General features: G+C 42.6%; 1 protein-coding gene across 1 annotated transcript in view; it reads right to left on the bottom strand.

Moving 5' to 3' along the window:
• EXT2 (exostosin glycosyltransferase 2) overlaps positions 1–12997 on the bottom strand; it is a 169881-nt gene that overhangs the window by 39208 nt on the left and 117676 nt on the right. Inside the window, exon 9 of the mRNA XM_006865033.1 lies at positions 7028–7194. Within this exon, the coding sequence (XP_006865095.1) occupies positions 7028–7194 (167 nt within the window). The remainder of the gene's footprint in view (positions 1–7027; positions 7195–12997) is intronic.

Here is a 12997-nt window from a genome sequence, read left to right as displayed (position 1 = left end):
TCGTATCCTAAATTTAATCTTACGTCACTTTCATATTCCTGGGATAAACCCCCACTTGGTCATGCCATAGTCTTCTCCTTATACATGAGGGGGTTCAAAGAGTTTCTGAGAAAGTTCCATTCATTTCATTCTATTCCCCCACAAACTTTTTCAAGCCCCCTCGGAGTGCTGGTTTGGGTTTTTTAGTATTTTGTTAATGACCCTGCATCTGTGTTTATGGGAAACATTGATCTATTGTTCTTGCGGTTTCATTGATTTGGCTATCAGGGAAATGGTGGCGTCACAGAATGAGCTGGGAAGGTTCTTTTTCTGGAATAGGATGCATGGAATCAGTATTCATTCTCTTAAATGTTTGGCAGAATTTGCCAGTGAAGACAAACTGGGATAGGGATTTCCTTGGTAGGAAAGTTTTGAAGGACACATTCAATTTGTCAACATTTATTTCTTTTCAGAACATGACATAATTAATAGTGGGCTAAAAAACCTTTGTAGAATTAAATAATATAATATACACCAAGGAACCCTAGTGGTGCTGCGGGTTAGGCGTTGGGCTGCTAACTGTCAGCTTGGTGGTTCAAACCCACCAGTTGCTCTCTGGGAGAGAGATGAGGCTGTCTGCTCTGTGAAGACTGACAGTCTCACAAACCCTAAATAGGGTCACCCCATGTACAAGTCAGAACCAACTTGCTGTCAGTAAGGAGGTGGGTAATTTTTATGTAATCCTCAAAGCACAACTCACATACAAATCTAAACAACACCCACAGTAGGTAGGTACAGGTCACCTCTCCCTGGGTCGGAGAGCAAACTCTCACGACAAACTTCTCCACTCACAGACATCTGCTCACCACAGTTCTGTAGCGCTGATCTTGCATACGGTTTTTGTATCTTCCATGAACTCAGTGCAATCGCTCATTTGGTATCCAAGGAAACCTAATGACACTACTAAATACTAAGGAATATGATTTTGTTGGGTAGGACTGAGCTTTGGCGTGCCATCAACTATTCAAATAACTGAAATATCTTTCCCCCCAAGAACCAATTTTTACCCACTTAGGTGTCTTGATGACATTGCCCAACAAAAATGCATCGTCTTTGAATTTGAAAGCATGCTGCTTAATTTTCAGTATTTTCGAGTTTTCCTAGGTAGCTTAGCGCTGTTTTCCCATTTCATTTTACTGTGCTTAGAGAACACATTCTTTACAGTATCAGTTCTCAAGTTTATTGAGATTTCGGACGACACAGAGTACTCGTATATGGTGGACATACATTTGAACAGAAAAGCTATCAGCAGGGGTTAGATCCAGTGCTCCTTATTCACAGGAGATCTTCAACCAAACAGAACCACAAGATTCCATACTTGTCAATCTGTAGGACGAGGAGAGCCAACCATTTGATGTAAAAATACAGAGAGAAATGGACTTGGGATATCAAATTCTTTGTTACTAACTTTGTCATTGCTGAGTCAGGTCCTCAGAAAGCCTCTCAATTTGTTCAACACAACTTAAGAAAAAATGTCACAAAGAACCCTGCCCCCACACCCACCCTCATTATTTTTAAGTTGGCTGAAAAGAAATGAACCATGAATATAGGGTACTTTGGGAATTCTCAGGCAAGGTTGTCATATAAAAGTTATTACTTCTCAAACACATCCCTTTTCATGGGTTTTCTGCTTGAAATTGTGCCTATACCACATGTAAGAGGCTGTAGAGGAGAAATGCACACCACATTTTTCTTGTAAAATGATGTTTATAGCTGCAGCAATGACCTTGAATCCTTGGCTGAAAGCACAACAGCACTGAGTCCTTATCAGATAATATCCAGGGCAGGACATTATGGCCCATGGGAACGAGACTGGGCACTACATTAAAGTGGAAGGCAGGCCAGAACTGTCTCAGTTTCTTGTTTTTCATATGGAGACTATTCATTCATCAAACATTTACTGAGTAACCACTGGATACAATGAACTGGGTTGGGCATGGAGAATACAGCAATGAATAAAACTGCCCTCACCCCTGCCCTTATTGTGCTTACATTTTAGAAGACAAGGCAGGCATGAACCAACAAGGCACTTGACAATTAATTATTTGATTACGAAGAGGTACAGAGAACTCTAAGTCTAACCTATCCTGGGGACTTTCTGAGACTCTCCTGCAGACAGGGACATTTGAGCTGAGTGTTAAAGGAAGAGTAGGACTGAAAGGAAGAGAAGAAGGGCTGTGACAAGACTTCCAGAGAAGTAAATCTGCATTCTAAAACATCCCTCAGGATGCAACTATTTGTTAACTGATGTACTATTCACTTCATGTCAAGCCTGTTCCCATCTGCCCCATGAAAACTAGTCCTAGAACGTTCTACATTCTACTTTGACGAGTAGCAATGGCATCTTAAAAGTTTGTAAACGGCCATTTAAGACACAACTGTTGGTCTCTTCCATGCAGAGCAAAGAAGAGCGAAGCAAACCAAAGACTCAAGGAGTTATTCCAAAGGACAACTGAACCACGTGAACCACAGCTCCCACAAGCCTGAGACTATAAAGAACCAGATGCTGCCCACTACCAAGTGCTCTGATAGGGATCATCAAAGATGACCCTGCGCAACATGGAAGACAAACATAGAACAAAATTTAAACTTACAAAAGAGATCAGACTTATCGGTCTAATAGAAATTGTTGGAACTCAGGAAACTATGGTCTTTAGACACCCTTCAAACCTGGAACTGAACCCATTCCCAGAGATGACCATTCAGTCAAATAACTGTCATTGTTGTTAAGTGCTGTCACATAGGTTCCAACTCATAGCAACCCTGTATAGGGTTTCAGAGGATCGACTGGTATGTTTGAACCACCAGTCTTACAGTTCTAATCGACCTTGTGGTCGAGTCTTTATCCTATAGCACCTATAAAGTGAATGATAACACCCATGAGAAACATGCTTCTCAGAATAATCAATCATTCAAGAGCAAAGGGGCAGCATGTTCCCAAAACAAAGGTAAGAAGGCAAGAAAGGGTGGGCAAGATGGGAGAATGGGAACAGGGAACCCAGGGGGACATGAGAAGAGCGCTGAGACACAGAAGGGACTGTAACTCACGTCACAAAACAAAACATGTGTAAAGTGTTGGAGGGGAAACAAATTGACTCTGTCAACTTTCACTAAAAACACAAGAAAATGCTAAAAAAAAGACTAGAAATTTGGGTATTGGGTTTATAGGTACGCACAGTGTAAAAATGAAGCCTCCTCTTCGTATTTGTCAAAACTCACTGAAGTATACACTTCAAAAATAATCATCATCCTAGGCTCTGGCACGAAAACTAAGGTTTCAGAGCACCATCCTCTTGTCTTTGGGTTAAACACTAAACTAGGTACCCTTTCCAAGAGATACGTGTCCCTTCCGAATCATGTACAACTACCACCTTTCTCGCGACTCACAGGAGAATCATCCACCGCACAATGACAGAAGTGCAGCAGTGCCCAGCGCATACATGGGATGCCATCTACCCACCGCACAGAAAGAGCTTTACTGAACAAGGCCTACCTGAAGGGCACGGTGCCGTCTTACTAGTGACAACATCAACCTCAGGTAGTGAATACCGCCATTTCCAGTTCAAATAAGGCTAAACCAAGACCCAGAAAGATGAACTCAATCGCTCATGATCAGAAACTGGTCAATAAAAAAGCTGAAATTTAAGCCCAGAGTCACCCTAACGTTGAAGCCCATAGCATTAATTACTATGAACAGTGCATGGAATCACCTCATATGGCTCTTCCACCTACACTCTGTAACAACCACCACCAACTTTTTTTCCTGGTGGGTGTGAGTAGGAGAAGGTGTGAGACGAGACTGAACAGATGACACGATTCAGTTGTGAGTGATTACTAACGGGGCTAATTGTGCTAATAGAGCTTGGAAATCTAAAGTAGGATTTGGTCAATTTTGCCATCCTGCTGGACTTTTAAATGAGCCATCTCAGAACTGCTGTTGTTAAGTGCCATTGAGTCGGTTCCGACCCATAGCAACACTGTATATGTAGGCTTTCTGAGGAGTGGCTGGAGAGCTTGAACACAGATCTTGTGGTTCAAATCGACTTTGCAGTCCAGCCCATTAACCCACAACACAGAAGTAGGAATGGGGAAGTCACTATCAACAAGAAAGAGGTGTCTGAAATGGAGCACAGCCTTTGGACCCCAAGATTCCTATGTACTGACCCTCCTCGACCCAGGGACAGAAAGCCGTGACACTAGAGGATGGGCAGAGGACTGGCAGTGGAGCAGCCATAGCAGAATCAAAAGCCAGAGTACCAGAGCGGTGGACTTCCCAGTCCAGGGAGCATGTAAAGGTGAGTGTCTTTGGGCAGGAGGCTGACACATAACTGGGGAGAGCTAAGTTTGCTGAGCACCATTGGGCTGAGGCTTATAGTGTAAATGGAGCGTCCTTTGGGTATTTATCAGCAGTGCTAAAAGAGCTTTGTAACATTGCCTGAGTAGGACAGAGGCTAGGCCAAGGGACTGTGGGCCAGACAGAGAAGAGGTTGTTCTCACCAAAGAGGTGTCCTGGGCTTTTCTGATCCTGCATTGTAACCTGTTAACTCCCTAACAAACCCCATAGTTGTGAGCATTGTCTCTGAGTCTTGCGTGGCTATTGCAGTGAATTACTGAACCCAGCTGAGGAACAGACAATGCTGTGGGAGGGGCGGGTGATGTCAGAACTGGTGAAAAGACTGCAGGGTGAAGGCAGGTCTGGTCTCAGTGTCACAGGAACTGGCCTTGGCCTGCTGATTTTCCTCCTACTCCCATCCCAATGTCAAAAAACCATAGCCATTGCCACAGAGTCGACTCCAACTCAACAGTAGAGTAGAACTGCTTGCTCCCTATGGTTTCTGAGACTGTAAATCTTTATGGGAGCAGACAGGCTCGTCTTTCTCTCACAGAGTGGATGGTGGGTTTGAACTGCCAGCCTTGCGAATATCAGTACAAACTGAGAAAAACAGTTCTTGAATTGAAGGTTTAGGGAAAACCTTGAAGTATCTTACGTAAATAAATACCCGGGACATTGATTGGAACACATATAAGGTAGCTATGACCGTTGTGCCTCCCATAACAGCTGGGGAAGATTCTGATGACTAGAGATGAGGGGTTTTCATGTTCCTAATTCCCTGGATGTGCAGCTACTTCTTCAGAGGTGATATGGACTCAAACTCAGGTAACCAGAGCAAAGAGGTGAAAATTCACACTCGGTCTCTCGAATTTTTGTACCTCCTCGAACACATTCTTTGTCAGTTGAATTTATCACTCACGGCTGAAAGAGATCCCAGACAAAACATTTAGCCCATCTTTCTTTTTATTCGACTTCCTTTAGACCAATTGAAAATACTAAATAAAGAGCATGTCCACTCTGGCTTTAACTCTGAACTTTCCCTTTCCCACCTCCTTTCTGCCACAAAAATAAACACACTGGTAGTTTGAAATCATTATGCAATGAAGAGAGAAAACACCAGAAGAAGAAGCAAGAGTGGGTTTTTTTGCAGTGACTTGGCAATAAAGAGCAAAACAAAAAATAGGCAATATGTTTTCAAAAATAAAAACAAGGAGGGTGATGGAAAAATTTAGGAATGGTGAGGCTGAATAAAACGATGAGCCTATTTAATGTCACTGAACTGTACAGAGGGGCTTCAAAAAGTTCATGGAAAAATCCATTCTCTTTTAGTTCCACTTTTCCTCAATCTTTTTGAAGCCCCCTTGTGTACAAGTGGCAAATGTCTTGCTACCTATAGATTTCTCATGAAAGAAAGAAAAACAATGGAAATAGTACTGCTCTAAAAACAACCAGCATCCTGTGATGATGTAGAAGTCATCTCTGATGAAGAGCTAACCCCACCTCAAAATGAACCAAGAGTCTTAATAGTTACTCTTCTGTAGCTAAAATAATCCATTTCATACTTTAGTCAATTTCATAACAATTTATTTTGCATTCAAACGGGAAACTTGGGCTCCTTCTTTAAAATCCACCTTTAATTTAGGCTTCATATGGACTCCTGGTGTGGTGCTGTAGGATCAGCACTGGGCTGTGAACACAGGTCAGCAGTTTAAACCCACCAGCTGCTCCTCGAAAACCCTATACAAGGCTGTTATGAGTTGTAACCAACTTGACAGCACTTAACAACAACAACATGGCTTTCATTTGATAAAATTTCACAATATCTTTAGAACCCCAATTCTATAAATCCTGAGGCACCTAAAGAAGACAGTTTGCCCCTCTCCCAAAGGCAAGGTGATTGTATGGGCTAAATTGCACCACTTTCCACGCCCAGCGGTGGCTAATTGATTTATACATTCTGCTTTGCTTGGGTCTGATACAGCCTCCCACCCCTACAGCTGTGGGTGCTGCCTGTCGCCATCATGCCTCTCATGAACATCCTCCCTGACAGGACTCATCAATTCTAATGGCTTTTCACCAGGCCTCGGCTCTGACACTTTCCCCTGGGAAGACCTTTACTGGTCTCCATACTTAACCCCTGAACCCAGCCTAATCCATCAGCCACACTGAATGAACAGTGAGAGAGAATGTTTCTCCCTAAAGACAGGCAGTCAGCCCCTCTATTTAAAACCGGAGAGAGAGAAAGCCATCAACAGGGCTGCTTTCTGTTTGTCTGTGTCGCTGGCCTCTTCACTTATTGATGTTTTTATTGTTGTGGCATTCAGTGGCTTGAGTCAGGGGAAGTGCTAGGCAAGGAGACATCAATTAAGTGCCTGTTAAATGCTATAGATGCTCTTTTGAAAATGTCCCCTGGGACTCTCCATGGGAGTTCCCAAAACGAGTGGCAGGCACAGTTGTCATTTTGGAATAGAGTTTCCCCAAACTTTTAATGAAAGGCTCCACAAGTCACACTCTTATGCCCAGCTTTTGGGATTCTATGGGAAGAGGTTAGAGATTATGACATGAGACAATATCATGCTTCTTTGGGTTTAAGAGAAAACAGGCACTACTAAGACATAAATATTAAACATATAAATGCATGGTTTAAAACCTTACCTCATAGCCAAACTGCAGCTCATCAGAGGTCAGCATAATGATGTCATCATCAATGGCCAGAACAGCCTCTGTCTCAATTTCATTGTAAGGGAAGAAACGATTACTCAACTTGTTTTCAGCAGTCCGTACAACTTTTAATGGAACCCGGATTTTGGGCCAGAGAGAATCTGGGGGGAAAAGAAAGTATTTATTATTCTAACTACAGTGAAGAGTCCCAGTGTGGCTCTGTAGGATAAGCACTCAACAGCTAACTGTAAGATCTGTGGTTCATACCCACCAGATGCTCCTCTGAAACCTTATGAAACGCTTTGAGTTGGAACTGACTCGACAGCACCTCACAGTAACAATTAGGGCAGATGTAGGAACCCTGATGGTGCTGTAGGACAAGTACTGCTAACTTCAAGGTGGCTGGTCTGTGAAAGAAAGACGAAGGTAACTGCTCCCATCTGTATGGGAGCCTCAGAAACCCTACGGAGTTCAGTTCCACTCTGTAATACATGTGCCTGCCAGGAGCTGGAATCAGCTAAAGGGCAACCGGACTTTTTTTTTTTTGGGGGGGTGGGGTGGGTGGGGAGGTGTCAAGATGTCTGCCCTGGAGTGCTGACTCCCATGATGCAATCACAAGCAGCTATCAGTGTCATTTAAATCTGCCCTTCACAAAAGTATGTTTCTCTGAAGGAGAGTAGTTTTCTTAAGTTAGCACATTATCCCCTCCCCGGCTCCTCCTCCTTGATGTACTACTGGGTTTATTTCTCATCACGCCCAATTTACAGAGTAAAGATCAAATTTCTAGGTCCAATTATGTGGGATTTTCTAGTTTATTAAAGAAATACCAATCTATAACTTGCCTTATATTTTCCCCATTCTACTTTGAAATGACTGAAGCAAGACGACCGCAGGTTCTTGATTTGAAAACGTTGTAGTTAGCATGACATGAAATTGATGCTCCTTTGTACAGAAGAGGGCAGTCTGTTCTTCCTAGGCATTTGTTAAATGAGGACAGGAAAGCTAGAACATACACTGCCGCATGCATACACATATGTTGTTGTTGCTGTTGTTAAGTGCATGCACATATAGATACAAGTAATTGTGGGAAGATCTGGTCTTTGTGACTCATTAAGTCCCATAATGCCTGTGACCACTCCAAAGTCACCATACTGGCCGGTAAGCACAACAGAGGGAAAGCCAGAACATAAGGAGGTTGTTTTAACCTAGTGCAGATATGTTCATGTAACATTGCTAGGGCCCTTCCCAGAGTCTTGGAAGAGCCCTGTGCAGGTCAGGGGCCCTATAGTTCAGGAATACATTCACAGTCTTCAAAAAGCCTGGGGGCAGAAGCCGAAACAGCGGTCAGCACCCAAAGAAGCACATTTGGGAAAATGTTCTACTAAAGACCAAAGAAATGGTCCTGTGGTCACTGCCTTTCAATCAATAACCGGAATTAACTAGTTTTGCTCTTGAGTAAGAATTACATAATCAACAAATTAATGGGCACCTGGTTGAGAGATAGAATCTTAAGCAAGTTCTTTTCACTAAGCAGAGAAAGAGAAGGAAATGTCTACTAAGTAACTTGTATATTACAGACACATTGGATACAATGTCATCCAAACCTACCTGGAGTGCAGAAATTATTTACAAAATAGTATTTACAAGGCTTGGACCAGTGTCACGCAGCACCATAAATGACACCACTGGTTTGGGAACCTAAGTTTATTTAGCAAAGACCAAAGAGGACCATGCTATTGATTGCAGCTTGAAAACGCCATGTTTCTCATTAGCAGGAACAAAACGGTGAAGGTTCAATAACTTTCTCCAGCAATCATCCTTATTCCTGCTTGTTTCCCAGACCCTCTTCCAGAAAAATAAAATTCCTGCCACAAATATATTGCCCCCAAATCCTTATGAAGCATGAATTGTAACATCTAAAACGACGGTGTTAACAGCTCCACCCATTAGACCAGCAGTTCTCAAACTGAATTATTGAGAATCTCAAAGAGGCTTTGTTTAAGTGGGCTGAACACTTACTGCAGTTTTGTCGTTTTTAAGTGCCATTGAGTCAGTTCCAACTCATAGTGACCCTGGATAGGGCTTCTGAGGAGCAGCTGGTGAGTCTGAACTGCCGACCTTGTGGGTTTACAGTCCAGTGCTATTCCTACAGTGCCACACCAGGAGTTCATTTACTGTTTAGAAATTAACAATTTTGAAACACAAGAATAACATTCTTCCCAGTGTTGTCCATAGCTTGTCTTGGTCCACAGAGTTCAAAGTCTTTACACAAAATCAAAGCACAAGTAAACGTCTTTCTGATATTCCCATCTTTCAGTTAAGATCCATCTGACGTCAGCAATGATATCCCTCATTTCATGTCCTCTTCCAACTCCGGAATGAGTTTCTGGCAGTTCCTTGTGGATATACGGTTGCAACCATTTTTAAATTACCTTAAGCAAAACTTTACTTCCATATAATATTAATTATATTGGTCAATTATTTCCACATTCCATTGGGTCAACTCTCTTGGGAATGGGTACAAATATGGATCTCTTCCAATCCATTGGCCAGGTAGCTGTCTTCCAAATTTCTTGGCATAGATGAGTGAGTGTCTCCAGTTCTTCATCAGTTTGTTGAAAGATTCCAATTTGTATTCTGTCAATTCCTGGAGCCTTTTTGGCCAATGCCTCCCAGTGTTGCTTGGACTTCTTCCTTCAGTAGTATTGGTTCTTGATCATACACTACCTCTTGAATGGTTGAACAACAACCATTTATTTTTGGTATAGTGATGCTGGTGATTCCTCCCATCTTATTTTGATGATTTCTGCATCATTCAATATCTTGCCCACAGAATGCTTCAATATTGCAAGTCAAGGTTTGAATTTTTTCTTCAGTTCTTTCTGCTAGAGAAATGCTAAATGTGTTCTTCCCAGGTCTTAGCACATTTCATTACAATACTTGACTCTGTTTTCCTGAGCTGTCTAAAATTTTCTGTTCAACCCTTTTACTTTTTCCTTTCTCAGCACAGGTCATAGGCCTGAGATACAAGTGGCATGCTACAAATGGTTACAAGAATATCACATCATTACTCTCATCTTCACAAGTGGATCTGGTGAATTTCACTTCTCCACTGAGCACCTGAAAGCCATGCAGAAGGAGGCAATGCCACAGCTAGAAAATGTCAAGCCCTGAGTTGACTGATTAGACAAAACGAAGCTCCTCTGGCCTTACCCCTTTACCTTCTACCTGAAACAGCAAGCCTCTGTAATTTGGGTTTCACCCAGTGTGTCGGCAGCAGACAAAATAGAAAGGTTGCCTTCCGTTCATACAAAGTAACCTGAAAAATATGATTTCTTGAACGCCCTGCTGGAGCTATGACAAACAAACAGCTAAGTCAGGTGACCCAAAAGCTTCACAGTAGGAACTTTCGTCTAGCCCACAGGAGAAAAAGAACTCTCTGTGTCAAAGATTTTTTTAAAAAAATAAACTGCGTTCTCCACATTGGATGCCAAGAGAGACGTAAGCAAAGAGTTTTTTTCAAACTTGACAAAAGTATTAAAGAATGTGCAAGTTGACTGATGGTAACCCCAACACCATCCTACCAATCCCTGTCACAAACACAACTAGGGATTCACAAAACAAGCACCAGACTACCTCTGCATAAACCCTGGGCCCACGCTGTCTAGTGTATGGCTGGTTCCCATGATCCCCCACAGGCCTGCCTCTCCCAGGTTGACCATCCTGACACACTCGGCTCAGAGTCAACTGCTGCAGTCGTTGTCAAGTGTTGTTGAGTCGGTTCCCACTCCACAACTCTGGATGGTGTTTTCAAGGAGTGGCTAGTGGGCTTGAACCACCGACTTTGCGATTAGCAGTCCATTGCTTATCTTACAACACTATTCCAGGACCACCATAGTCAATTAAGGGTGGTGAAATTCACAATCTGAAGCTTTGGGCTCCTGAGGTCAACGAAATTTAAAACTGAAAATTGGTTACAACAGAAGGTTGATTTTTAAGCCTATCAGAAATGCACAATGTAATGTAACAGTTTCCCTCAGCACTGAGGCCAGGATCCAAGCCAAATAACCTCTAGATCCGTCAAGTTTGGGAACTGAAGGGTTGGGGGGAGAAGTGGGGATGGGGGTGGGGGACGGGTGGAGTAGGGAGGAGGTAAGGATAAGCAGTGACCTGCTTTTTCTTCTGAAAGAAATCAAAACCAACGTGATGAAAGCTCACTGGAAATTTCTATTGCCTAGTCTAAGTATTTACTTAAACTTCAAACCTGGCAATTAAGACTTAACATGTAACCAAAAGAAAAAAGTATTCGGTTGGTTGGGTTGGAGAGTAAAAAAAAAAGGGAGGGGGGGTGGATGGGAATAGGGAAGGGGCCACTGCTGCCTACACTGATATTCCCAGCAGCAGACAGGTTAACCACAATATTTATTTTAGTAAATGCAGAGAAAGTGAAAAACATCATTTTCGCCTCTAATATTTCAAAGCTTTGGACTTGCTTCTTTCTAATATATGTTACTAATGCTGTACATGAAAAATCTGATGCATCTGCTGGCAGGGCGACTAGAGCTGACAGCCCCATTTACCAACTGAACAAACACCCGCAGAAGATTAAACATGGTTCATGTTCTCCCCCAGCGACCACATCGCCAGAGCCAGAACCCTGATCTAACAACCATGGGGAGAAAAAAGGCCGGTCCAGCCTCGAAACGTGTCAAAATTAGAGCCTCCTCATTTGAGGTCTCAATTTACTCTCTAGAGCCAAAACATATCAAAAATAAACTAAACTCTTGATCACAAAAATTAACCACTACACTTTAGGAGGGCCTACCAAAAATGAAAACTCAACACCCAGCTTCGTGGGAAACTTATGTTTGTACTACTGCTTTCTGGTGGCTTACTTGTAGGGGCAGAGGCCAAGAACAAACACAAACATTTCTTTCACTTAGTTTGTAATGATACTTGCCTAAAAGAAGTGACTTGAGTTCACAATAAATCATTCACCTTTAGCCCAAAGTGGCCAGATAAGGGGTATAAAGAGAAGTCTCTTTTGCATTTAGCACCATACAATTTGCCACACTTACTGAACACGGGGTAGGATGGAAGGAGGAGGCTGGGAGTTAGGGCCTCATCCCCTTCCTCCTTAAATCAAGACCCATCGTTGACTAAGGAAGGTACTAATTAGCAACATGGTCTTGTTGTTTACTATCCTCCAGTTGGTTCCAACCCACAACAACCCAGTATAGGGTTTCCCAGAAGCAGCTGGTGTGCTTGAAGAACCAGCCCTTGAGGTTCAAACCGACTTTGCAGTCCAGAGCATTAACCCACAGTGCCACAGCAGGACTCCAAAATAGCAACATAGTACTAAACAATTCACTTCATTCTGTGGAAAGGCACTGCCTGGTACGGATGGCTCAAAGAGAACAGTCAGAAGACCACTCCCATTTCCCACTAAACATAGTTCTTTTTAAAGTTTTTGTTGTGAACTGAGCAATAGTTTTCATGGGAGAACATCGGTTTTGCACTCATCCTATCATGCTTTGTTTCACTGCAATGATGATCCCCTCCGTGCATCATCATTTAACAGTATTTGCTACTATTCCTTTTTCTTTTTTTTTTTTTATGTACAGAAAATCAATCAGGAATATATAATCATTTAAACAAGCAAAGGGCACATTCCTTAAACCAGCCTCCTGTACACCAGCACACAGCCTTTCTCTTTCTATGAGTCTAGAGTCCTCAGCAGCTCTCTCTCTCCATGTCATCATCTCTGCCTCCATCTCTGGTGTTATTTCTTCTCTGGTTAGGGTCCCACATTCCACTCATGCTCTTCCCTCTTGATGGTTCCAGGGTCCTCTGTTCCTGGATTGTAAGATTAACCACACACCCCTTGTGACAATCTCAGTTACTCATGATAACAATTACTCACTACTGAATCATAAGAATCTTATCCCCATCTCCTTTCACCAG

This window comes from Chrysochloris asiatica, unplaced genomic scaffold, assembly GCF_000296735.1.
Source record: "Chrysochloris asiatica unplaced genomic scaffold, ChrAsi1.0 scaffold00075, whole genome shotgun sequence".
Taxonomy (NCBI): domain Eukaryota; kingdom Metazoa; phylum Chordata; class Mammalia; order Afrosoricida; family Chrysochloridae; genus Chrysochloris; species Chrysochloris asiatica.
This window is presented reverse-complemented; position numbering and strand designations above follow the sequence as displayed.